General features: G+C 28.7%; 4 protein-coding genes across 4 annotated transcripts; 2 read left to right on the forward strand and 2 right to left on the reverse strand.

Moving 5' to 3' along the window:
* Positions 1–3,101: 3,101 nt before the first annotated feature.
* On the reverse strand, positions 3,102–4,292 carry LOC110630074 (eukaryotic translation initiation factor 4 gamma-like). Its single transcript, XM_021777388.2, has one exon. It carries the CDS (start codon positions 4,290–4,292, stop codon positions 3,102–3,104), a length of 1,191 nt encoding a protein of 396 aa, XP_021633080.2.
* Positions 4,293–15,326: 11,034 nt separating this feature from the next.
* LOC110630445 (very-long-chain 3-oxoacyl-CoA reductase 1) lies at positions 15,327–18,738 on the forward strand. Its single transcript, XM_021777952.2, has 3 exons — positions 15,327–16,282; positions 16,400–16,469; positions 18,180–18,738. Exons 1-3 carry the CDS (start codon positions 15,645–15,647, stop codon positions 18,432–18,434), a joined length of 963 nt encoding a protein of 320 aa, XP_021633644.1. The 5' UTR covers positions 15,327–15,644; the 3' UTR covers positions 18,435–18,738.
* A 2,180-nt stretch (positions 18,739–20,918) lies between these two features.
* On the forward strand, positions 20,919–25,977 carry LOC110630386. The gene is made up of 7 exons (XM_021777862.2): positions 20,919–21,229; positions 21,437–21,504; positions 21,662–23,027; positions 23,182–23,472; positions 23,623–25,131; positions 25,391–25,445; positions 25,569–25,977. The coding sequence occupies exons 1-7, from the start codon at positions 21,100–21,102 to the stop codon at positions 25,708–25,710; spliced, it is 3,561 nt and encodes a 1,186-aa protein (XP_021633554.1). The 5' UTR covers positions 20,919–21,099; the 3' UTR covers positions 25,711–25,977.
* A 523-nt stretch (positions 25,978–26,500) lies between these two features.
* On the reverse strand, positions 26,501–27,312 carry LOC110630388 (photosystem II core complex proteins psbY, chloroplastic). The gene has a single exon (XM_021777864.2). The coding sequence runs from the start codon at positions 27,184–27,186 to the stop codon at positions 26,605–26,607; it is 582 nt and encodes a 193-aa protein (XP_021633556.1). The 5' UTR covers positions 27,187–27,312; the 3' UTR covers positions 26,501–26,604.
* Between the last annotated feature and the right edge of the window lie 341 nt (positions 27,313–27,653).

The following is a 27,653-nucleotide window of genomic DNA, read 5'->3' on the forward strand; positions in this document are numbered from 1 at the left end:
CGATAAATATTAAAATTGACTAAGAGATAAATGTATTCAGAATAATGATAGACAGTGTTAGAGTAGAAAAATAAAATAAAATTTCAATCTTTAAAATGATAAATAAATGAGGATAAAAAGAATTGATTACATATGATACAAGCTTAATCCAATAAGAGACACTGTTATTTTAAATATTTATATAGGTATTTATATAAAATTAATTTAAATTTATGTAATAAATGTATAAATCTGAGTAGATATTTAGTATAATAACCATTTACTTTTTAAAAATATTTTTTAAATCTCAATATATTAATAAAAAATTATAAAATCAGAAACGTTATCAAACAATAAAAAATTATATATAAAATTTAAAAAACATTAAATCTCCCAAATAAATATAACTTATAACTAGTCACGATATAAGATAAGCAATCATATTAATTTGGAAAAATTACTTTTTAGTCCCTGAACTTTAACGTAATTAACACTTCTGTCCCTCTATTTTGGCGACCCAACACTTAAGTCCCTCACTTTATTTTCTGTCCAAATTCGTAGTCCTTCCGTCCAAAATAGCCGTTTGGGACACGTGAATTGACAAAATTAACCCTCACTAAATCCAAACCCAAATGCCTCTTCTTCTTCTTCTCCTTCTTCTTCCTACCCTTTTCTGCAACTTCTTCTTCTTTCTTCTTCTTTCTTCTTCTTCTTCTTCCTACCCTCCTTTCTGCAACTTCTTCTTCTTCTTCTTCTTCTTCTTCTTCTTCTTCTTCTTCTTCTTCTTCTTCAACTGGAGAAAACATGAAAGAGAAAAAAAAAAAAAAAGGAATTTCACATTAAGAGAATGGTATTTCTGGAAAAAATTATCACCTCTCACTTTTGACTCTTTGACCAAACGGTTTAAATGGACGGAAGGACTACGAATTTGGACGGAAGAGAAAGTGAGGGACTTAAGTGTTGGGTCGCCAAAATAGAGGGACAGAAGTGTTAATTACGTTAAACCTTAGGGACTAAAAAGTAATTTTTCTTATTAATTTTAGTTAGAATCCATGTTAAGGTCTATTAGATTGGTGTGAATAGAGAATTTTATAATTATTAATAATTTTTCTAAATCGAGACCAAACATGTTCGTAGAATTTAAAAATATTTATCACCCTTAACATCAATTTTAATATTAATATTATTATATCTTAGTCTTTTAACCAGCTTAAAATCTGTCTGAGAGCCATAACGCCCGCCCAATCACTAATCAACCCACCACAAAATCATCTAGAATTATCTCTAATCAAAGCTGCAAAACAAACCTACACCTCTTGCTTATAAATTCTGACATCCACATTGTATTTTTTCATCTCAAAATTAGTTATGACCCAATTTACCATCCAGATATAATATTAAAACTAATTATCAATCTGTTAGCATATTTAATCACAGAGAGTGCACAATTTTCTACCTTAGAAAAAAAAATCTATTGATAATCACCGAGTTTCACTAGTAGTAGTAGAAAGGTCGGATCTGAGAACATAATACTGATCCAAAGCCCTGAAAGCCTTTTCTGAGCAGCTGGACCACCATTTTAGCCTTGATCCGGGCATGCTTAATAAGCTGAGTCCAGTACGAATCTAGACCTAGTGGAAAGAAAACCAGTCCGGTGATGTGATATGATGGGAATTCACAGGCTCAGTCACCTCGCAGCCCTACCTGCTTACGCACAAAAGAGAATATGGAGAGTACCTCTGAAATATCTGTACGAATGGATCGGTGTGACAGCACGTCACTAGCAGACAAAAGGAAAAAGAATAAAAGAGGAGACACGCCTTCTAGGCGGACCAAGCCTACACACACATACTGAAAATCCTATTATTCTCTAGATCGCCTACCATTTCATATAACTTTTTATTCTTATAATTCACAATAAAAAAAATTCTTCATAAAACTACTGTTAATATAATTTAGAAAATTAGTAAAATACTTAAATATTTTATTAAAAAATATTTTCCACTTAAAATATGTTGTGTGATAATTATTTTTTAAATGTAAATTATTTTCAACAAATAAATAGTCTTATTATTATATAATCTTTCAAATTTCTATAGCCTTATTAACAAATAAATAAATCACTCAAAACATATCTAAGGGAGTAAACACTTAAAAAAAATAAATGGGAGATCAAACAAATTTGAATTCAATTAATTATTATTATTTTGAATTTTTTGTGGGTATGTTATTTTTTAAATATACGTATTTATTTAATTTCAAATAAAAATTTAAAAATTAATCAATTTAATTTAAATATATCATTTTTCAAATTAAATCATACGTTGGTCTATTTAACCCATAAATTGAATATCTAAGCTTACAAATTTAAGTGTGAATAATTTTAAATGTTATATATATTAAAAAGGGTTATAAATATTTTAAATCTAAATTTTTTGGTATAAATTTGATAGATGAGGCAAAAATTAACAAACCATATAATCATCCAGAAAATGGTAACTTTTTTCTCTGTCTATCAATTTGAAACACAAAATAACAAATATCTTAATTCTGAACATTTTTTAATTATCTTAATGTTTAAATTAAAAAATTATTTACTATAAAAAAAATAATAACAAAAGAAAATTATAATTAATTCCTGAAAAAACTCATTAATTAATATCTCAATTTTAAAAAATATATTAAAATATCTCTTACATTTTAAAAATTTATTAATTAATTAGTCCTCTATTAATTTTAATCATTAAATATTAAAAAAAATTTTGAAATACCTTTAATGTTGAACCACTATTAATAAATTTCTTATAAAATTAAAAGATCAACTAATAAATTTTTTAAATTATAAAAATTAAATAATAAAATATTTAACCATTAAAACTAATGAAAGGATTAACTATTAGATTTTTGATATTTTAATTTATTTTTTAAAATTAAAGAATCAATTAATGGGTTTTTTCATAATATATAGTGATTAAATAATAAATTTCATATAATAAAATCATTTTCAAAGAAAAAAATAATAAGGTTGACTAAATAGAAATTCTTAAGAGCTAAGGACATGTTGAGGCATCGCTCTTAGCTTATTTCTTGCTGGGTGCAGAGACTTCTTTCTTAGCTTCTTTTTAAGCTTCTTTCTTAGCTTCTTTCTCTTCTTCTTTCTCTTTCTTAGCTTCTTTCTTAGCTTCTTCCTTGGCTTCTTTCTCTTTCTTAGCTTGTTTTTTGGCTTCTTTCTCGGCTTTTTTCTCGGCTTCTTTCTCTTTCTTAGCTTGTTTTTTGGCTTCTTTCTCGGCTTCTTTCTCTTTCTTAACTTCTTGCTTGGCTTCTTTCACGGCGTCTTTCGCTTTCTCAGCTTCTTTCTTGGCTTCTTTATGGGCGTCTTTCGCTTTCTCAACTTCTTTCTTTGCTTCTTTCACGGCTTCTTTCGCTTTATCGACTTCGCTCTTAGATTCTTTCTCGTCTTCATCCTCTTTCTTAGCTTCTTTCTTGTCTTCATCCTCTTTCTCAGCTTCTTTCTTGTCTTCAGCCTCTTTCTCAGCCTTTTTCTTGGCTTCAGCCTCTCTCTTGGCTGCAAAGGGACATTTTATCTTGGTTTCTTTCTCGCTGGGAGCAGCGACACCAGAAGCACTTGTAGGACTAGAAGCACTTGCAGGACCAAAAGCACTTGCAGAATCAAAAGCACCTGTAGAACCAGAAGCACTTGCAGGACTAGAAGCACTTGCAAAATCAGAAGCACTTACAGGAACAGAAGCACTTGCAGGACTAGAACTAGAAGCACTTGCAAAATCGGAAGCACCTGCAGGACCAGAAGCACTTGCAAAATCGGAAGCACCTGCAGGACCAGAAGCACTTGCAAAATCGGAAGCACCTGCAGGACCAGAAGCACTTGCAAAATCGGAAGCACCTGCAGGACCAGAAGCACTTGCAAAATCGGAAGCACCTGCAGGACCAGAAGCACTTGCAAAATCGGAAGCACCTGCAGGACCAGAAGCACTTGCAAAATCGGAAGCACCTGCAGGACCAGAAGCACTTGCAAAATCGGAAGCACCTGCAGGACCAGAAGCACTTGCAAAATCGGAAGCACCTGCAGGACCAGAAGCACTTGCAAAATCGGAAGCACCTGCAGGACCAGAAGCACTTACAAAATCAGAACTAGAAGCGCTTGCAGGACCAGAAGCACCTGCAAGACTAGAAGCACCTGCAGGACCAAAAGCACTTGCAGGACTAGAAGGTGCTGAATTAATATGCGCAACAGAAAAGGAGGAGAACATAATCAATAGTGAAATATAGCAGACGGAAAACTCAAATTTCTTCATCTTATAACTAAGTGATAGATTTTGGTTTTTCCCTTTGTTTTATCCTCTTTTTGGGTTTTGAAGATATTTATTTTTGAGTTGATGAATAAACATGCAAATCTCTGTAGCTTTTATACTTCTCTTGATACTAAGATTAGAAAGCTAAGATCCATGATTTGAGGAGATTTAGTGAGCTAAATTAGGGAGTAAATCTCTACTTTTTAATTCTTCACATGACTCGGTATGCCTTTAAAATCTTAACTAAAATTATCTACAATGCTTAATTCTACAGCATTCAAAGATTTTTCCTTTCAATGTGGTAACAAGATTTGAACGTTCAACACTAATTTTATTACTTTTCTTTTTCCTTATTTGAACTCATATGTACTCTTTATACTCTATACTTCCTAGTGTTATAATAATGTTGCTATTTAGAAAAAAAAAATACTATCGGTCTCTAATAATTTTTTTCATCTCCAAAAGAAGATTATATGAAAATTCTAGTAGCTATATACATTAATATTTTATTTGTAATTGTAATTTAAACAATAATATTATCAATAATATATTAATGTTAATTTTTAACATAATAATATTGTTGACACGAAAAAACATATGTGCACTTTAATGTGTCATAATATTTTCATCGATATTTAAAGGTTTTTCAATCATGTATCATAATTTCTTTCAACCACTTAAAAAAATTAAAATAAAGTTGCTCATTCTTTAGCTTCTAGAGCCATTAAGAATTTCAACTTGTAATCTAATGGCTTAACATATATTTATTTTTAGAGCCATACGACCTTGATCTTAATCAAATTTACAACCTGTTCTATTTCATTACATTTTTCATGGACTAATCACTTATTCAGGGCAATAATGCATATATCTATTAAGAAAAAAGAAACCTTAATTTGCTTTGTTATCGAATTACTAATGGTTTGTTTTCATTAAAGAGTATTTAAAAAATAATTTAAAAATAAATTTACTAAATTCTATTTATAAAAATATTAAAATAATAAATAGCAAATAAATTTAAAATAATTTGTAATAATTTTATCAATTATTTTAAAGGGAAACATATTAAATTGACAATTATACAAAATAATTTTTTCATTTTCTGAATTAAATTTAATTTTAAACTATTATCAAAAAGTTAATAAACTTAAATAAGACTAAATAAACTAAATAGATTATAATTATAATGTGAAATCTTGACGAGTGATGTTATTTGGTTTTTTAATAATAATTTAGAAATAAATTTAAATTTAAAAAATTTGATATTTTAAACAATTTAATAAATAAATTTTAGTTTTTAAGCCAATTTTAAAGTTTTGAATTTGATTATCCATTACGGCGAAAAAGCAAATTCAACAATCACTCAGTTTTGTGCTTATCGCTCAACTTCATTTTCTCATCAAAATATCCTCTAATTGTAATTTTGTCTCAGCAAAAATCTCTATTATTTGTAATAGTAAATTTGCAGATTAAAATTATTGAAATTACTTTTTTTCTCTTCTTTTCTTTTATTTTTATGGTTTTTTATATTATTTATTTATGTATGTAATATTTTAATTAAGGTTATTAATATTAATTTATTTAAATATTAAAAATTTTAGTTAAAATATTATGTAAAATATTAATAAATTAATATAAAAGCTATAGCATTTTATTTTAATATTAAAAATAATAATTAATCATAATGAATTTTATTAGTAAATATAATATAATATTTTATCTATTTAATTATAAAAATACTGGAGAAATAAAAAAAAAAAGATAGAAAAAGATAATGTCATTATTTCCAACCTGAAACCTACTATTGCAAGTTAAAGAGGACTTTTTTAGACAAAATTAAGCTTAAAAGATATTTTGATGACAAAATAAAATTAAGGGATAAATATGAAATCACTCTTAAAGTTGAGGGATAAATATAAAATTATTTTTAAAATTGAGAAATATTTTGATGATAAAATAAAATTGAGAGATGCACATGAAACTTTAATTTAACTTATTTTAATTTTTTTCTTAATTAATTGATTTAATAATTTCAATTTCAATTTAGTTTAGTCAAAGAGCAAAGAAAATCAAGTAATTAAGTTTACTAAGAATTAAAAAATTTAGTCCATAATTTTTTATTTTTTAATTAAATTTTTAAATAACTTTTATTGGTTAAAAAAGAAGAAAATAATTTATTATTATTTAAAAATATTTAATTTAATTTAATCAGATAGAAATATCCTATTTGAATATAAATTTTATTTTTTAAAAAAAATAATTTTATAAATAAAAAATATATATGAGATTTCAACATACTTAGATTGATAGTTAGATGGACTGAAAAACAAAAAAGAAAATAATTTATTATTATTTAATTTAATTGAGTATAATTATTTCATATTTGAATATAAATTCTATTTTTATGAAAAAACAAATTTATTAATAAAATATACTTTATTATTAATTAAAAATGAACTCTTATAAATCAAATTATATTTATAAGTAACGTATTTTTCTTTTAAAAATTATTTAAAAAAATCTTTTTTTTCATTGTTTATCATGTTATATAAATTTAAATAATACAAAATTGATATAAATAAAAAAGATTGTATTCTTTAACTTTAACCATTTTTTACAATTTTTAAAAATTACATTACTCAATTTGATTCATTTAAACCTAATTTAATAAGAAATTGAAAATATTTTATCATAATACTTTATTACTTTTCTATAAAATAATATTTAAAAGTGGATGAAGTTGAGAAGGATAAATAGTAAACAATTCACCAAAAGCAAAAGAGTGATAAAAGTTATTTTTTATTGTTTAAATATTCTTTCGGATATGAGAGTATAAATTATGAGAGAATATTTTAATACTTAAATCAATATGTGTGACGAATAAATTATAAAATTAACTATCGTAGAGGGTAGCATACTTATATATGGGTCATGAGCTCTTTAAATAGTGTATGAGAAGAATTTGAATACTATTAAGAATGTATGAGATTATGAAATTATATTTAAAATAGAATGTGAAATCTTAGATACGATAGAATATAGAATCCTATCAAATAAGAATAATATTCTGATATGAATAATATATATTCAAATATCTGAATAATAGATGTGATTCTGAGTTATTGATATAGTCCTCCCCATGTTGATCCAATCTTTAATTTGAATATCAAAAGCTATATTTCAGATTTTGGCAATCTAGCCATTTAAAATTTGAATTACTTTAAAACATTTTTTACAAATCAAATAATTTAGGAGAGTTATAATTAAAATAAAAAAAAAGCTATATATCATATTTTGACAATTTGTCATTTAAAATTTGAATTACTTTAAAATATTTTTTACAAATCAAATAATTTAGGAGAGTTATAATTTAAAAAAAAAAACTTTAGTTAAAATATTGCTCTAAGGATTTTAAGTAAATTTTTTCTCTGAAAATTAAAGTGGGATATTGTCTATCATTGTCTCCGCAAAATGTAAATAATGATTTATTACCTCCTAAAGTGAGCTGAAAGCTGCATGAGTGGGTGTTTTAAGGCACCTGAGTTAGGTGGAAAGCCACTTAAAAGAGTGCTCTAAATCGTCTAAGTGGCCAATATTATTAGGGGACCGAAAAAACTGACCGAACCGAATCGATTTGAAAATTTGGTTCGGTTTTTTATATATTTCGGTTCGGTTTTTAATTTTAAAAATTTTAGTTATTTCGGTTCGATTCGGTTTTGATCAGAAAAAAATCGAAAAAACCGAACCGAACCGATTAGTAATAATAATATATTTTTCAATAATATATAGAAATTAAATCATATTAAGATTAAAATATTTTAATTAAATTTTAAAATATTAAAAATAAAGTGTAAAAAATAAAAAAAATTATTAAAAATCGAAACCAATCAAACAGAACCGAATCGAACCGAATCTGACCGGTTCGGTTCGATTCAGTTTCTGACCAAAATCGATTCGGCTCGGTTTTCATAAACACTCAAATTTCGGTTTTCGGTTTATTCAGTTCGGTTCGGTTTTGAACCGAACCGACCAAATGCTCACCCCTAAATATTATGCTTGAAATGATACTCTTATGTCGCTCAAATAGGCAATAATTTACCTTGAAAGACATTCTTACGTAATCTAAGAGCTTTCTTACATTGCCTAAGTGGGCAATAGCTTGTTTAAAGGACGCTATTATATTTTCTAATGTAGATAATAATTTGTACAAAAGATACTTTTACGTCACCTAAAGATGTTGTTGTATCGCTTAAGAGTGCTTTTATTTCATCTAAGTGGGTAATAAATTGTTTGAAAGGCACTCTTATATCGTCTAAAGACGATTTTATGTTGTATAAGTGGACAATAGATTGCCTGAATGGTACTCTTGCGTCGTCGGAAATATACTCTTATATTGCTTAAATGAAAAATAGCTTGTCTGGAAAGGTGCTCAAGTTGTCTTGGAGAGCGCTTGAATATGAGGAAGAAACTTTCTATACATGTAGAACATACTATTATTTTTATCATTTTAGAGTAGTATCTCTTTTATAGGTTACATAATCTTTTAAAATTTATCTGAAAAATTAATATTAATTTTCAAATTACATTAAAGTATTTACAGTAAAATAAATTTAAATTATGACTATATAATATTGTAACAGTGTGTGTATATATATATAAAGAAATATAAAGCAATTTACAATTATGAGAATGAAAAATTAAGTTTAGCTTAAATTAAAAATAAATGTTTTAAAATATAATGATATTTTAATTTATTTTAGATTATAATAATAATACATTATAAAATTAGCTATTAACAAATATTACATTTTATTATATATAAAAAAATAAAAATATATATAAAAAATAAATCACAATTATAATAATAAATATAAATCATGTGCATCGTAAAAAAAATTAGTACATATTGAAAAGGACATATAATAATATCTAAATAAGAAAATAAGTTTCAACTGCTATCAACTATAAGAAAAAACTTTAAATTAAAACTAATTGAAATCGTAGTTGATGGACTATCAATGGTAGGGGTGAGCAGTATTCGGTTCAAATCGAAAAAATTGATCGAACCGAATTGATTTAAAAATTTAGTTCGGTTTTTTATATATTTCAGTTCGGTTTGGTTTTTAATTTCAAAAATTTTGGTTATTTCGGTTCGGTTCGGTTTTGATCAGAAAAAAACTGAAAAAACCGAACCGAACCGATTAGTAATAATAATATGTTTTTTCAATAATATATAGAAATTAAATCATATTAAAATTAAAATATTTTAATTAAATTTTAAAATATTAAAAATAAAGTGTAAAAAATAAAAAATTATTAAAAATCAAAACCGATCAAACAGAACCGAACTGAATCGAATCAGACCGGTTCAGTTCGATTCGGTTTCTGACCAAAACCGATTCGATTCGGTTTTCATAAACACTCAAATTTTGATTTTCGGTTTATTCAGTTTGGTTCGGTTTTAAACCGAACCGACCGAATGCTCACCCCTAATCAATGGTCTTTTCAAAGAGTTTATAAAAAATATTTTTAAATTTTTCTATATTTTTTTTATTTTAGGTACCCAAAAAATTAGTAAAAAGGAAAAGTTAAATTATTTTCTTAATTTTAAAAAATTTATTAATATTATTATATATAAATTTATTAATATAATTAATTTTGGACATTACAACAAAATTATAGAAAATAAGTTATTCTTTAAAAAATTATTTTCATTGCAAAAACTTTTTACATAAATTTTTTTTTATAAACAATGAAACTCACAATCCGTGCACACAATTTTTATTTGATTAAGGATTTCACGTAAAAGGCAACCATATATATATATAGTTTGAAGTGCGAAAAAAGAAGGGAGAAAGAAAGAGAGAAAGAGAAAAGAGAGAAGCACGAGAGTGTGATCGTGTTGTCCGAGCTTGGGCTTCTTTGCTTCTGAGCAGCAGTACTTGAGGTTTCCGGAGATCTATAATTTTATTTTTGTTCTTTTTTAATTTATTAATATTTTTTATTATTTTTAGTTCGCTTCATCTATTGATTCTCCAGGCATTGCCTGATGATCTACTAAATCGGTTTCTGTTTCAATATTATCTCGGCATCGCAACTAGGGACTGAAAGGAGGACGCCTTAAGAGCCAAGGAGAAGTGCATCTTTTAATTATCTAGTTGAAAATGTGATTGCGATGAAATGTGGATGAACATCTAAACATCAGTCAAAGGAAATAATAAGAGAGAGAGATAGGTATTATCATTCCTTGCTTTGCGTAGCTCCTTATCTCTTCTTTTTCTCTTGACTCTCTCTCTTCTCTGCGACTTGTCTGTGTTGCTCTATCATCTGAGTACTACCGTTCCTTGCCCCTGCGACTTGTTTTTCATTTCCTTTGCCTTTCACCTCTGCTTTGTCTGCATGCGCCTCATTAGGTTTCAGATTAGTAGCAACCTCGTGAAGGATCCTTTATTTAGTCTTAATGCAGTGAACCTCGGGACTTTTAACCGTTTTCTCTTGATAGACTGTCGACACTCTATGACTATAGATTTCGCCGAAGAGCTCTTCTTGCATTCCGTTCCTCAGTGTGGATAAAGTTTTCTAGTTGTGCTTTGTTATTGTTTGGCTTCTGTGGCTCCTCATTTGAGAGGATCTCTGGGTGTTTTCGGTCATTTTGGCTTCAATGTTTATGTTTCTTCCCTTCTGATGACTATGCTAGCTCCTCCAGCAAATCCAAGCTGCGGCGACATTCCAGAGTTTTCGTCCTCTCTCCATGCAAGTTAGGCTTTTGCTAGTTGAGCTGAGTTGTTTTTATGTTGTGGGCTTGGCCCTTGGGTTGATCTTAGGTCTTATATCTAATTGAACCACTAGCCTTCTGTTTTAGGTCTGGTTGATGTATTTTGGACTATATGCCCTTTCTTTAATACAACACCTTCAATAAAAAAAAATAATAATAATAATAAACAAAATTATTTATTTATTTCTCATCTTCCACTAAACTAATACATTTGAAAATTTATGCAACACTAAAATTATTGTCTTAATATTATTTAAGTAAAAATTTGATAATAATTTAAAATGATTTTTTTATTTTATATAATAATATATATTAATAAAAATTTTATTTTATATTTAATAATATAATTTTAACTATATTTTTTATCTATTATAAAAAATAAATAAATTATTATTTTATATTTAAAAGCAATTCTCCAACCTGATGATATAATGATTTATGTTTGTGTTTGTGTCGTAGTACCATATTATAAGTCAGAATCTCAATGATTATATTCAATGCAAATTGTCAATTCAAGAAATCATGTGTGTTATTTAAACTTGGGAAGGAGTTATTAAAAGCATATGGCTGGGGTCTAAATCTTCTGTCGCAGGCTAATACTAGAAGAGTCTAAATCTCCTTATGAAGGCTAATACTACTAGGAATTTAACTATTAGATGCCAAAAGGATGAACAAGTTAAAAAGAAAGGCAGGAAGTGGGCCAGGGCCATACATCCATCTAAAACTGGTTAATGTTTTAAGAGAAAATTATTATTTAATTTTTATATTATTAAAAATTTATTATTGTTGTAAAAATATATTTATATTTAAAAAAATATTTATTTTTAATTTTTTAAATTTTAAATATAATTATTTTATTTTATAAAATTTTATAATTATTAAAATTTTATTTATAAGATTTATTAATGGTATAAATTTGAGATTAAAATCTAATATTAAATATGAGAGTTATAATTTTATTATATTAACTTAAAATTTTTACAGTAGTTTACTTGATAATTAATTTTTTACTATAAATAATATATATCTTCAATAAAATTACGTTTTTTATTTTATTTCTTTCTCTTAATATATTTTATACTGAATTATAAATTAAAAATAAATATTTAGTTGATTGTAAAATAAATCTTTAAAATAATGTTCAAATACGATTAATGAGTCTTAACATTGATTTGAATAGTTAAATGTCATAAAAAATTTAAAATATTTTCAATGCGGATAGATCAATTAGTAAATATTTTTATAAAATTAAAAATTAATTAATTAATTTTTTAAATTTTAAAAACTAAATAATAAAATATTTAATAAATAAAATTAATAAAATAAATAATTAGTATAATTTTTAAAAAATTTTAAAAATATTTTAATATATTTTTTAAAATTAATAAATTAACTAAATTTATGCAAATAAAATTTTCCATGTTCTAAATGCAAAAAGAAGTTGGTGGGTGACTGCGTGGCTGGGCGCACATTTTTTCCCTTGTGTTGCAGTAAATGAAAGTCATTTGTTTGGTGTGCCAGAAGTAATGCAATCAAAACGAGCCTTGAAAGTAGCAATAAACATTTAAAAGATTGCCAAAGTTGCTTTTTTTCTGTTTTTTTTTTTCCAATTATTTCGGTATAATTGATGACTTTTAATATCAATAAATTAAAATTTATTGATATTTTTTTCTAATTCAACAAAGTTATATATGAAATTGTAAGTTTTTAAGTTAAAATAATAAAATTTAAATTTTGAGTTTAACTTAAATTTATAAAAGTGTTAAGTTTTTAATTTAAAATAAACAAATTACCGCTCCTTAAACTCTTAAAAATTTTATTAGAATTCAACAATATAAATTAATATTAATTATTTATAAATTAAATAATTAAAATATAATATTGAAATTATTTATTTCAAAATTTAACCGACTATTATGATATTTATTAAGTATTTTACTGTTTTTTTATGAAAATTTAATGATATTAAATTTTAAATTTTTTTAACTATTTTTAATAGTTTAAAGGGTAAATAGACCTTTTTATTTAATTGGCTTTAAATGACTTTTAATAAAAATTTTAAAAATTTGAAAAGTGATTTGTCTTTAAAATAATACAACTTAAATTTTGAGTTTAATTTTAATTTTAGATATAATTATTCAATATTTAAAATCTATTGTATTTCTACTATTCAAATTTAATTTGTTTCAATAAACACTCAATTTTAATTTTGTTTCGGAAAAAATATCTCTATCTTGCTATAACGTATCTCTAAATTACCAATCCCTCCATCAATCCTATCTCCCTCTTTTATATCTTTTATATTTAATTAATTGATAAATATTTAAATTTTTAAAAAATACAATTATTTATTAATAATTTTTTTTATTTTAATAAGTTATTATTAAATTATATAATCAATTAAATCGTTATTACTATTTAATTTAATTAGTCCTATTTACATGTAAATTTTTTAAAAAAATTCTTTTTTGTATAAAATTAACTAGAATTAAAGGATTAATAATTAACCTATTTATCAAATTCCCATTTCTAAATAAATAAAATTATCCTTTCTGTGTTCTAGAAAAAAAATCACCTAATGCCTTTTGAGGTTTTCATATGAAAATTAAGAAAATAATTGGATAACCTATTTTTTATTAAAAAATATATAATTGATTTTTTTTTTAACAATACAACACCCTTACATTTATTAAGACCCAATAGAATCAACATAAAAAAAAAAAAAAAAGTTAGAAATCCAACCATAAACTATAAAAAGAACAAGCTAAACAATTCCAATAAAACAAGAGAAAACCTAGCATACAAACTCACACCTAGAAGTTTCAATCTAAAATTTTTTATTCAAACCTGAATCAAATTAGATTAGATCGGTACAGCAATTCCGTATGTGCCATCATCTTACTGCTTGAGACACCGATCAAACTAAAAGCGAAAAAGAGTATACCATAATTAAAAGTATAGTAGCATCAAGAAGAAGACAAAAAATATAAAAAATAAGTTTACATGAAACCAAATCTAAAACGGAGATAGATTTAGCTGAACGAGTAACGATTCAAGACACAGAGAAAAAAAGGTGTCGTGGAGTTCAGCCATCATCGAAGCCAAAAGGAGCGTAATTACAGGACACATCGATATGGTTTCAGTGATTCCGACGACATCAGTAAAAAAAAATTTCTTCCACGGATGAAAGTAAAGTCGTTAGCTTTCACTTAGATTCAGAGAACAACTCTCGCTACGAACAACATGACCTACAAAAAAAATGAGAAACAAAAAGTAAACAGAAAAAAATACGGCTGAGCATTTCTGTGAGGGTTAATTAGGGAGGATGAAAGCGATTCTTGTTAGAAAGCAGGGAAGAAATACAAATGAACTAAAGAAAAAATAAAAAGAAAGTAAAACAAGAAAATTAAAACAAGAACTAAGAAAAATTAAGAAAAATCCCAAAAGACAATCGAAGATTGATGGCCTTCTCGTGTCTCTGGTCCTTGCTCGCAACGCTTTTCTCTTATGCTTTTATTTGTATTTTTTTTTAATTCTTAATAGATAAATATTAATAATCAACTAAGAGATAAGTGTATTGAAAATAATGATAAACAGTGTTAGAGTTAAAAAAAAAAATAAAACTTCAATTTTTAAAATGATAGATAAATCAGAATACAGAAGAATTGATTACATATGATATAAGCTTAATAGCTTAATATCCGTTATATTAAATATTTATGTAAATATTATAAAATTAATTTAAGTGTATAAATATATAAATTTAATTTAATTATTTTCAAAGTTAATATTTATTCGATTTACATAAAATATTTTTCATATTTATTAATATTTAGAATATTTAAAAATCTTACTAATAATTTTATATATAAATTTATTAATATATTTTATTTTTTAATTAAATTTTTTAACCTCAATATATTAAATACAAATTAAATTATAAAGTTAAAAAATTCATATATAAAATAATTATAAATATAATTTAAAAAAAATATTAATTTATTTAATTATTAAATATTATAAAAATTTAAAAATATTTTTTTATGGAGAGATTAATTGATATATTTTTTATAAAATTAAAAGATAAATTATTATAAAAATTAAATAATTTAAATTAATAAATTTTTTAATACATTAAAAATATTGTAATATATAACTTTTTAAATTAAAAAAATCAGCTAATAAATTTCTAGAGCTACTAAATAATAAATCAGGGTCAAAGCAAAAGCAGAAGTAAGGTTGAGTAAATGGAAATTCTTATGATCTGTTATGGCTGTTGTCATTAATAGTTAAATGGGGTGGTTTTCAGCTCATCTACTTCCCAAGCTCTGCCCATTTCACATCATAATAAATCTCCCATCCTCAACAGTTTCTCTGCTTCACTTCATCCTCTGTTTTCTTTGTTAACTCCGCCCTGAGTAGTCAATTGTCCCCCATTCCCACCAATCTTAACTATCAAATTTTGGAATAGGAACACGAATATTTTTTTTGTCTATATTAGTCTCTCTTGAGCAAAACCCACTTCTCAGATCTCTTTCTTTTCATTTTAAATCAAAGAAAACGCTTGGTCTTCTACAAAAATGGAGCATTGTTTTGTAGATAAGCTCAAGGATCAGCCTTCCTGGCTTCTTGTGCTATTCACTATCGGTTCTTTATCACTTCTGAAATTCTTCTTCGCTTTCCTCAAATGGGTTTACGTTAATTTCCTCAGACCTGCTAAAAATCTGAAGAAATATGGATCATGGGCTCTCGTAACTGGACCTACTGATGGTATTGGCAAAGGTTTTGCTTTTCAATTGGCTCGAAAGGGTATGAATCTGGTTTTGGTTGGTCGAAATCCTGATAAGCTCAAGGACGTTTCGGATTCTATTCAGTCCAAATATGGCAAGGTCCAAATCAAGTCCGTTGTTGTTGATTTCAGTGGCGATATTGATGAGGGTATTAGGAAAATTCAGGAGACTATTGAAGGATTGGATGTTGGTGTCTTGATTAATAACGTTGGAGTTTCATATCCCTACGCCAGATTTTTCCACGAGGTGGACGAAGAGTTATTGAAGAACTTGATTAAGGTAAATGTAGAAGGCACTACTAAAGTTACAAAAGCTGTTTTGCCTGGGATGCTGAAGAGGAAGAAGGGTGCTATAGTTAATATTGGTTCTGGTGCAGCCATTGTCATTCCTTCTGATCCTCTCTATGCGGTTTATGCTGCCACCAAAGCGTAAGCATTTGAAATTTTTTTATCTTTCCCAGTGATTTAAGTGCTTCACTATAGATTTGAGTATGTTAATCTTGAGGTCTTTTAATGGTCTAAGCAGTTGTTTTTGCTTGTTTACAGGTATATAGATCAGTTCTCCAGATGCCTTTATGTTGAATACAAGAAAAGTGGGATTGATGTTCAGTGTCAGGTACTGTGTTTTAGTTCCAGAATATTTTGTAGTTTCATTCTTTGAATAATGAAGAGATGATTATAATTTCCTGAGTTTTCTTTATACTTGATATGAATAGCTCATATCTAAATGAGAATGGATTTTGATAATTGCCATTTACATGGGAAATTTGTGAGAAGGTTGCATAAAAGTAGCAGATACTTTTGTCTCTTTTTTTTTTCTCTTTCACACAATATATGTTTCTTCAGTGGGAAAGCAAAATTGTTCTGATCAAATTCTCAGTTGCTAATTAGAATTCCATATTGGTTTTATTAGTTTCTTGCATCAAATACAATAATTTACATGTCAACCAGGTTTCTAAATAATGGGATTTCTTAATTATAATGGTTACATGGGTGTCTATGTTTTATTATTTTTTAGATCAGTGTAAGAGACTATAAGAAGAATGTCTTAAATTCTCGCATGACTTAATTGTGGTTTAGTTTTCTTTTAATAGCTCCTATCGAATGAGAATGAAATATTAATGTTTGCTTTTATAAGGGAAATTTGTGAAAAAAAAAAGTTACAAGTTTGGATAAAAATGGTTGGAAAAGATGGCGTCTATAAGTACTCTTGTCATTCTTTTGATATTTTAACTTCAATAGGCCCTATGTTTATTCAAGATTAGCCTCTGAAAGAAACTTCTCACCACCTGTAACATGGATTGATAGAAACAGGGCAGATATTTTACCTTTGCTCTTTGTTTGCAAAACCTATGTTTCTTCAATAAGAAAGAAGAGTCGGTCTAATCAAAACCCGATTTAGTATGAGACGTTCATATTGATTTTATTTTTTTCTTTTCTCCAAGGCATAATTTACATTTAAAACATGAGTCTAATGATGGAATTTCTTAATTATAGCTGTTAGTTAAGGGCTTATCTTTTTAGCATTAATAATACCAAATACCTTACAACAACCATAGCAAATGTACTGGGAAACTAGTCTTTTTACTTCCTTTTGTCATCTGCATATGATGGGCTGATGCTCTTTTGACAACGCAATCTACTACATGCTGAAGTGATGGATGTCATAATGGGCCCTTATTTTTTTGGGTATATACTATCCGTATCCAAAACCCACTAGTTCACTAATCCGGAATCACGTCAGACATGCCCATTAAAGGGGTTTAAGCACTCCCTCCGAAATTTTAAAGGTGCTCCATACCAAGGATTCGAACTCGACACCTCTAGTTAATACACCTCTAGTCAATGGAGAAGAGACTCTATTATCCCATTTCACCTCTTAAAGTAATATCGGTCTCTTATTTGATTTCAATATGATAGCTTATTCATCAATGGAACTTTCTTTTTTCCCTTTTCTTTTGGATATCTTTCCTCTTACCTAGCAATTTGAACCATAATTCCTCCCTTTTTGTCAACTGCTAGTGTGAATGATATGGTAAACATAGATGAAATGAATTCTATGATGAAAAGGTCAAAAAGATAGGTTGCTGATCATATCCTTCCTGATGATGCATACAAGATTTTCTATTTTTGTTAACTTGTTGGTGAAGGTATAGCACCGTATTTGTAGTCTATCAATGTCTATAAATATTGAAAGCATTTAGCTTCCGCTTCTGAATAAGATGTGTGTATCAGTTATTTGGTTTGAGCACATGAACCTCTCTGCTACTGTTCAATTTCCTTTTCTGAGTATTGTTCTAATCAACCAAAGAATTTCTTGATCCAGGTTCCCCTCTATGTGGCAACAAAGATGGCATCAATCAGGAGATCTTCCTTCTTCGTCCCATCAACAGATGGCTATGCTCGGGCAGGTTTACGTTGGATAGGGTATGAGCCTCGTTGCACACCTTACTGGCCCCATTCTCTTCTCTGGGGTTTGTTATATGCATTGCCGGAATCCATTATCGATGCGTGGCGACTCCACTTTTGCCTTGGGATACGAAAGAGAGGACAACAGAAGGATTCTAGGAAGAAGGAGTAAACATTACACTCTTTTTATTAGTTCAGTCAGGGTGTTGGATTGAACTCATAGAATTTAATCTTCTGTGTCATTTTCTTACATTTTCTTTTGCATTTTACTATTAAAAACCACTTTCTTCCTTTTGGGTGTACACTTGCTGAGAAGTTGGAGAAAATTAACATGCCTTTATTGTCTTGAATTTAAGTTCTTGGGGGCCTTGGAATTCTCAAGACATCGTTCAATTGGTGTGAGATTGAAAAGTTGAGTCTTTGTAACAAAATGCTGTTGGAACAACCTGAAATCCATGCATTTTCCATGTCTCCAATCATTCTTCATGCAATTTAGAAGAGCTACAAGTCTGTCTTAAACAGGAAGTATCATGCTTCTTGCAGCCTGCGGGGGTTGTTTTGATTGAAAAGCATCAGGTGTTTGCTTGGCATGTGTACTGAATGATTATGGGGGTTCTTGGCATTTTTTTTTTCTAATTTTCAAAAAGGTAAATATTAATAACTACTAAGAAAAAAATGTATTGGGAATAATAATAATCCAAGGATAAAGTTGAAACAAAATGCTTTCTCAAATTTCTAAAATGGCAAATGGATGGGATAAGAAAGGGTTTCTAATGGTCGCAAATATGCACTTATTATAGTGTAGCTATTAAGTAAGAATTGCTATTAGATCCTGAATTTCATATATATTTCAAAATTATTTAATTATAATATTTTATATTTTATAAAATTAAAAATTAAAAGAATTAAATAATAAAAATATTAAAAATTAAAGCAACTAAATGATATAAATATTTAAAGTGATTAATAAATTTTTAATAGAAGGATTAAAGAGTTTGATGTCTTAAAATATTAAAGTGTTTTAATCGAGTAATTTTAAAATAGAGACAAATTAATAAATTTTTAAAAAATTTAAGTACGTATAATAATTTACCTTTCTAATAATACTTCTTTCATCTTATAAAAATAGATTTTTTTTAAGATAAAAAAATATAGTTAATACGATTAAAATAATAAATTTTATATTGTATTTTCTAGAATACTCTTCACTTATATTACTCTATTATTAAATTATACTTAGTAATTAATAAATTTTATTTTTTTAATACATATTAAATAAAGATATATCAAGGAATTAATAATAAATTACCATTTCAAAAATGAAATTAATTTATAATTTAAAATGGATAAAAAATATTTTTATAGAATAAGAGAGTATGAAAACTACAATTTTAATGGAAAAAAGTATTATTAAATGATAGTTTTTGGTACTAATCGACGGTATTAAATGAACATTACAAATGGAAATAACCCGTTTGTTTTATAAAATAATATGAATATAAAAAATATTTTTTATGAAATATTTTCATTGTTTAATTTTAATTTAAAAAATAAAATATATTAATAAATTTATATATAAAGATGTTAATACTAAACAAATAAATTGATGCTTTGTTGTTTTTATAATTAAAATAGATATTCCCTACTCAACAAATAAAAATTAAAAATGGTATATCTTAATCACTTTCTAAGCTGCATCTTATACTATTTTCAAACAAAAACAGTGGGAAAAAGAGAAAGGCAAGAGGGAGAAAATATGGAGAAAGGAAATGTTTTTATTTTCCTTTTGCACTCTTTTTATTTTCTGTGTATCCAAACATGAGGAGAAAAAATAAAAGAGAAAAAACTTGTTAAATGTATTTTTTGTGCATTAGTAAAAAAAAACATTTAAGATTTTTTTTTAAAGAAAATTCTGAATTTCAAGACTTGAGAGATTCTTTTCTTTGTACTTATAATTATTATTAGGTAAGTTTATGTAGACTAAGATTTTTTTTTTCTAAAGTGATTTGAAGTATATATTCTCTATTTCGAGTCTTGAAATTAAATTTTATTTTTTAAATGATTTTATTTTCGAGTGCACATTTTTTTAAACTAACTTTTTACATTTAATTTTTTAAAAAATAATTCTGTAATACCCTTAACAGAAGCAAATTTAATTAATAATAAAAAATGGTTCATATAATTTCTTTTTTAATTACTAGTCAAACAGGAAACCGTTTAAAGTTTAATATAAGGAAAAACAATATTTGACTGTTGTGGAGTAATGAAATTTATTAGTTTGTTTTTTATTTAAAAATATATTAAAATATTTTTAATTTTTTAAATAAAAATTAAAAATTAAAAAAATAAAATTTAAATTTTTTTAAATTTACTTATATATATTTACCACTAAATTTAATTTATAAGTGTTATAAAATTAATAAAATAATTAATAATTTTTATATTATAAAAGTTATGTAATAAATATTTATAATTAAAATTAATAAAATTTTAAAATTTTAAAAATTTTTAAAAATATTTAATATATTTTTAAAAATTAATGTATCGATTAATAAATTTTTAATAGCAAAGGAACTAAATATTAATTTTTTCTAATCTTACGTAGCCAGCAGCTCACCTGATCATTTATACCGAGGGCGCGACTGTTAATGTAGAATTCACACCAACCGATGTCGTTTAGATTTTCTTTTTTCTTTTTCTTCCCATTACCGCTGCGTGCCGCCATTGAAATTTGAAGAAAGTTAACCGGGGGGCATCTTCGCCGTACACAACCCCCAAACGTTAAAACCTAAAACCCCATCAACTCTTTAAACGCAGTGAGTACCTGAGGCATATCAATGGAGAAACCGAGTACAGCTTCCAACTACGATGAAACGATGCCGTACCGGTCCGTGTTCATAGATACCGACCTCGATACTCACTTGGCCACTATGGTCTCCAGCACCGACACCGTCTCCGATCTCAAGCGTAATCAATCATCCCTTTTATTTATATGATTTTTTAAGATTTTACTCCTTGAAATTCTCATAAAGCTTCACTTTGTTTTTTTTTTTTTTTGAAACAAATTATTTGTTTATGTATATTGTAATGCCTTCAACAATCTGGATTCTACTTTGAAGTGCGAATTTGTTCTTATTTATTTTGTGATGATTTGTTTGTGGTTTTATTGTGCAGAGAAGATAATGCACGAACACCCACTCTGCTTTCCTCAATTTGGGGAGATTAAAATCCATTCTTTAAAGGTATAGTGTACTCTTTTTTGTTAGGGTTCGACTAAGGCACAATCAAAATACCTCCTGTATATGAGCTAAAGCTCACTGGCGTCTTTAGTTGTCACTTTATTTATATTTTAATATGTCAATCATCTGGGCAATATTTTCTATGTTTTCTCAACTTCAGGTAAAAAAGAGGGGTTTTTATTATCATTTATCAGATTCCATGTTGGTGAAAAGTGCTTTTCGTGGAGTTAATAAAAGCTGGTTCATTAGCGTTGATGCTTCTACTGCAAAGCAGCATGATGATAATCAGCATTGCCTCAATATGTATTCTAACAACGTGGTTGCTTGCATGGGTATCAACAGTACTGGTTATTCTCACGGGGTTAAGCTTCTCCTTGATGCTCATCCTGAACAGTTGTCCAATGATATGGATAAACCTTGGGATCAAAAATCCATTGTTGCTGATCATTTAGATTTGGATGTTACGGGTGGGGAGTTTTTAAAGGAATTAGAGATAGGAATTGAACATACGGGTGACGATAAGGGAAAAGCTAAATCTGCAGACATCGACAATAGGCCAGATCCTCACACACAGGAGAAAGGAGAACGGTGTGATAATGAGAACGAGAAAACGCCAACTGGAGGCAGGGAAAGCAGCCCTAAGGCTGGAATTGATGATGTGCAGGACAGCTTACTGCCAGAAAGTGTTTTAGAAACTGGATCTCATACAAAGAAGAAACGTAAAAGTAGAAAAAGAAGTAAACTTGCCATACCTGACCTTGCTTTAGTAGAAACCAATGCTTCGTTATCTCAACCTGGTGAGAATGAGCCACAGCGAGAGACAATAGTTATTTCACAGGATAAAGTGACAGAAAATGAGAATATACCAAGAATGGTTTCCTATTCTGATGCCAATAAGGTGACAGATTCTGTAATGCCAAGTGCAACTGTTCTGAGTGAGGGGACTGGAATGCTAGAGAAACCTGATGAAAGACAAAATGACAAATCGAGGAAAACTGGCATTGAGGTTCAGTGTTTTAGATCAGTCGAAGATACTTCACAATCAAAGCCAGCAGCAAAGAAAAAGCGAAAATTTCAAGAGGAAAAAAAAAGAGATAAAGATTTGCTGAAAGATGATCAAACTTTGATTTCTGATTCTAATAAAAAGATGCTTGAGACTGCCACGATCTCTGAGCACTCCCTTGTGGGCAAACTGAAAAATATAGATAGCGTTTTAGATGCCTCATCTGCTGATACTCCTGAAGTTGTCCATTTGCGGTCAGTCAATCCAACAAATGAGAAGGGGAAGAAGAAAAAGAAATCATCAAATACTCTTAATCAAGAAATTGCTCCAGTTCCTTCTTCTGGAGAAATTGTTGGGGAAGAGAATTGTGGAGACCCCAAGGAATTGGATGAAGAATTTGATGTAGAACTTGTCCATGGAAAACACGTCCAGGGTGTGATAAGTTCTGAGGCCGGTGTGGTCTCTTTGAAAGAAAAGCCTGGTAATCTTTTGCAAGAAGTAAACATTAGGGCCTCTTCTGAAGGTGAGTGCCATGGATTGAATGTGTATGCAAATTTTCACGGTTGCTCATTTCTTATTTTAGTCTTTTCTTCCATTTATCATTACTATGAAGCATGAAACAAAGGCAAAAGAGATAAGCAGACATCTATGGTTGATATTCTTGTGATCTTTTGTAGAATTTGATATAAGCAACAGAGAAGCCAGCAATGTGGAAGGCAGACATCGTGAAACTGTGGATCCTTCAAAATCATCAAAGAAAAGAAAGAAGTCCAAAAGAGCAAAGGACATAGTGAGTGTTGGAGAAAAGAATTGTGGGGACCCCAAGGATTTAGGTGAAGCATTTGATGCAGAACTTGTCCATGGAAAACACATGCAGGGTGTAATAAATTCTGATCCTGGCGTGATCTCTATGAAAGAAAAGCATGTTAAATTTTTCCCAGAAGCAAACATGAGGCCCTCTTCCCAAGGTGAGTGCCATGGATTATGTGTATGCAAATTTCTACAGTTGGTCATTTCTTATTTTAGTTTACTTCCTTTCACCATTGATATGAAACAAAGGCTAAAGAGAGGAGAAGACATCTATGGCTGATTTCTTGACTTCTTGTGATCTTTTGTAGAATTTGATATAAGCAACAGAGAAGCCAACAATGTGGAAGGCGGACATTGTGAAACTGTGAATATTAAAAAATCATCAAAGAGAAGGAAGAAGTCCAAAAAAACAAAGGACCTAGTGAGTGGAGCACTGTCCACATCTCCAACTGAGCCTAATAAAACTGCCAATGGAGATAACTTTGACAATATTGGTAATAAACGGGAAACCAAGATACCTTCAAATGACAGGAAAGAAGCATCAGAAAAAGATACAATTAGTACTTCCTTTTTGGCTATGGATAAGGAAATTGATGATGTAATCCAGAATGCGGTGGAATCAGTGCAGCGGATCAGGAAAGGGGAAGTGGATTCTGAAAATATGAATGCAAAATCAAGAAAGAAAACTAGTGAGAATCAATGTTTAAATGCAAAGAATTTTACAGAATCAAAAAAAGATAATGTGAATGTTGGTGATGAACCTGCACCATCGGCTGATAACGTGGAGGAGGTAGGTAAGACGACCAAACAAGCCAAATTGACGAATGCAGATTCCATAATTCAATTAAATGGATTCAATCTGGAGGGTGAAAAGGATATTAGGGTTGAAAATGATCCTCTCAGTACTCGACCATCCCAAGTCAAACCTCACGGAGAGGAAAGCAAAAGAGAGGGAAAGTGCCTCGGAGCTGTTGTCAATGTTTATCCCTCTGAAAGTGGCGATGCAAATGAAGCTACTAATTATAAGGAAGTTTCCTGTGAAAGTAACAGGATCAACTTTAATCATTACTTTGTGCCTAGCCAACATAGCCATGAAATTGTTGGTTCTGCTGAAGTGCTTCTTGACAGAGCAACTGAAACAAAGATATTAGATGGTAAGATGAAAGCTAGGAAGAACAAAAAGAAGCATTATGCACAATCTCGTGGTCCCTTACCTGACTTGCAGTGTTCACAGAGGTTAAAGGATAACCATGGAGTTGGAGCAAAGCCTCAAGCTGACAACTCCAATACTATAGAGGTTCAGAGTTCATTTCCAAATTCAAAGTCTGAAAAGATCACAAGTCAACCAAACAAGGAGCCTTTGAATGCTTCTGATAGTCTGGTAAAAGCTCTGCCATCTAGCATGCCTGACAAGTTTAATAATTTTCATGAAGAAGCTAGATCTCTTGCTGTCAAGCCCTCTGGGACCAGTGCCCATGCAAAGTGTAAAAGAGCTGCATCAAATTCTAGTTTGGAAAGTAATAAAACCACAAGTTTTCTGACTAGAAGAGTTAAAGGCTGTCAATCACGGGAGGATGACAATCCTATGAATAGTAAAAAAACATCCACGACTAATGGTGGGGAAGTTGTGGATAACTCGCATCATAAGAAGAGCTTAATTGGAGTATCAGGTTCAATATTCAATGATGATAGTAATGAGGCTTCTTCAAATGAGGCTGATAATTCAGATGCCAGCACCAGAACCCCATCAGATGATTCATTTTCTTCTGATTATTCGGATGGAGAGAGCAATGCAGATTTTAACTTATCCCAAAATGGTAATCTCAAATAACTATGGACTTATTAGACCTGCTGTAGTTGAGTGAATCACTATTGTCAGATCACTTGCGCTTTTGCATTGTTGTGGCTGTCTAGAATGAGCGAGCATGTAACAGATGTTTGTTTTCTTAATTTAGTGCTTAAACTTTGTTTGGATGTGTATATTGCAGTATTATTACTAGCGTTGGATGTTTTGTTTTTCACTTTTTTGAAATAAATAATGTGCTGAGTTTTCATTGAAATTGAAATTTTCCTTAGGACGTCACAGCTGGAAAGGAAAGGAGGGAGGTGGAAAAGTATTCTCAAAACCATTGTAAGTGAGAACAGATTCCTTCTTTTATCATTATCATTCGAAAACATAAGTGCAGACATTGATGTCTTTTTTCAATATGATCATCACTCTCTTAACTTTATCCCTTGCCTTTGATTGAAGCAGCTCTTCTGGCATGTCCTTGGATGCAATTCTTAGAAGTTCAAGCAGATACAAGAAGGCCAAGCTAACTGCTTCTCAATCACAACTTGAGGACATAGAAAGCCAGCCTCTTGATTTAGCCCCTGAAGGTCAAACAAACCCTTAATCACAAGTCATTCATCATCTTTTAAGTTAAGTTACTTCCCGAAAAGTCAAGAAGAAATGTCAATCAAATAAAACAATTTTCATACTTTTTAGAAATTTTAAATTTTCTAACTGAGTTGTTCCAACTAAACAAGGTCTAAACTCCAAAGTGAATTCTTTTGACTTTTGACTTTTTTAGTTGTGGGTAACTGGATATTATGAGCTAAGATCGTACATAATAGTTTAAATAGTTTTTATATGAAAATAAGTTTACAGCAATTTTCTTTTTCCTTTGTATGTTACCCATTGCAAATGCTAATGAGTTTTTATTTTTCCTTTTCTTATAATTATTATTGCAAAATGGAAATCCCTAGCTAGCTGATAATTCCAAGTCCACTCAATTATAATAGTAATTTTATTTATTTATATTTTATTTTACAGTTACTAAGCTTAAATTGTTTTCATCAATAGAAACTAAAAAAGATCTGCAACAGATTAATCGGAAAAGAAATATGGTTTGATCCTCAAATTTTTAATGAAAAAATTATTAAATGTAAAATAGTTTTTCCAAAATAATATTTATATTGACAATATATATCCATTTAGCAATGAATTTAACATATTGGTATGAATAATTAATTGGTGGAATTGATAATTTCTATCCGTCCTATCTAGCTTCTTCCTAGAGTTAGTGCTAGAGAAAACTCAATCACTCTTGTTTATAAATCCTGGAGGTAATATAATTTATAAAGATTTAATTTACAAGAAAATTAAAATTAAAGAAAATCAACAAGAGGAAAAATAAAATAAAATTAAAGCCAAAGGGAGTAAGAGAGTTTCATTAACATAAGGTGCAATTACAATTTACAAGTAAACTTTTTTTTTTCTGCCATTACACCTCAACCAAATGAATTTCTCACTCAGACCTCATCCTGTTGAGTTGATTCAAAGCAGGCTGTAGAATATTGTAGAGAACCCAAAGAATAGCAGGAGCAACTACAAACAACAGAAGCTGACCTCTATTATCACTAGTTGCATCAGCAATCATGGCAATTTCACCAGCTGATGCATCTGGGGCTAACATCAAACCTGATGCAGCCAACCCACCAAGCCCAACCCCAATTATCACCCCCTTTGTCTCCCTCATGCGGTTCAGTTGGTTAAGCGCTGGTTGCAGAATATTGAACAGCACCCAAGCTATGGCTGGTATAATGGGAAGCAAGAGTGCTGTGCCACGGTTGTCCCCTTCTGCTGCTATTTCTGCTATTTGTTGTGCAGCCAAAGCAGGATCACATGAGCTCAGTGTAGAGAAGATAGCTCCAGCAATGGCGGTTCCTGCAAGAGCTGTGTTATCTGCTGGTTTTGAGATTGTTAGACCTTTGGGGAGATTTTGCATGGAGAGAAGAGAAATGGGTTTTGTGGATGGCTTGTTTTTTGTTGAGTTAATGCTCAAGCATTTGGCGTTGAGCATTGCCATTGTAGCCATAGTTGCTGCCATGGATTGATGAATGATGATTCTTTCTTGGGTGATTAGGATCTTGAGCAGCCTCTGTGTTTACTAGATTGTTGTAATGATGGGAAATTTTTGGTAAGATTGTGAAGACAAGACAGAGAAATGAGGGCCAATGGAATTGTGTTTTCTAGATTCTTCTCTTATCCATTAAGTGGTAATGGTAAGATATGAACCTCACATTTTCAATTTCTTATCACTTTTCCTATTTGTAGGACAAAGACTACAGTCCTTTGATTTTAGGATTATTTTTTAAAAAAATAACTATTTAATTTTTATATTATAAAAAAATTCACTAATTAATTTTTTAATTTTATAAAATATATTAAAATATCTTTAATTTTTTAAAAATATATTCATTAGTACTTCTGTTAACTTTATCATTAAATAGTTTATTATTTAATTTTTATAATTTAGAAAATTTCATTAGTTAATATTTTAATTTTATAAAAAAC

Source organism: Manihot esculenta, chromosome 13 (assembly GCF_001659605.2).
Source record: "Manihot esculenta cultivar AM560-2 chromosome 13, M.esculenta_v8, whole genome shotgun sequence".
Lineage (NCBI taxonomy): Eukaryota > Viridiplantae > Streptophyta > Magnoliopsida > Malpighiales > Euphorbiaceae > Manihot > Manihot esculenta.

Bases quoted from the DNA above. Each gene is read 5' to 3' on its own strand.
- LOC110630445 (XM_021777952.2), top strand. From the start codon at position 15,645: ATGGAGCATTGTTTTGTAGATAAGCTCAAGGATCAGCCTTCCTGGCTT. The intron at 16,283-16,399 runs GTAAGCATTTGA...GCTTGTTTACAG, and splicing joins GTTTATGCTGCCACCAAAGC to GTATATAGATCAGTTCTCCA. The intron at 16,470-18,179 runs GTACTGTGTTTT...TTCTTGATCCAG, and splicing joins GGATTGATGTTCAGTGTCAG to GTTCCCCTCTATGTGGCAAC.
- LOC110630074 (XM_021777388.2), bottom strand. From the start codon at position 4,292: ATGAAGAAATTTGAGTTTTCCGTCTGCTATATTTCACTATTGATTATG.
- LOC110630386 (XM_021777862.2), top strand. From the start codon at position 21,100: ATGGAGAAACCGAGTACAGCTTCCAACTACGATGAAACGATGCCGTAC. The intron at 21,230-21,436 runs GTAATCAATCAT...TTTATTGTGCAG, and splicing joins CACCGTCTCCGATCTCAAGC to AGAAGATAATGCACGAACAC. The intron at 23,473-23,622 runs GTGAGTGCCATG...GATCTTTTGTAG, and splicing joins CATGAGGCCCTCTTCCCAAG to AATTTGATATAAGCAACAGA.
- LOC110630388 (XM_021777864.2), bottom strand. From the start codon at position 27,186: ATGGCAGCAACTATGGCTACAATGGCAATGCTCAACGCCAAATGCTTG.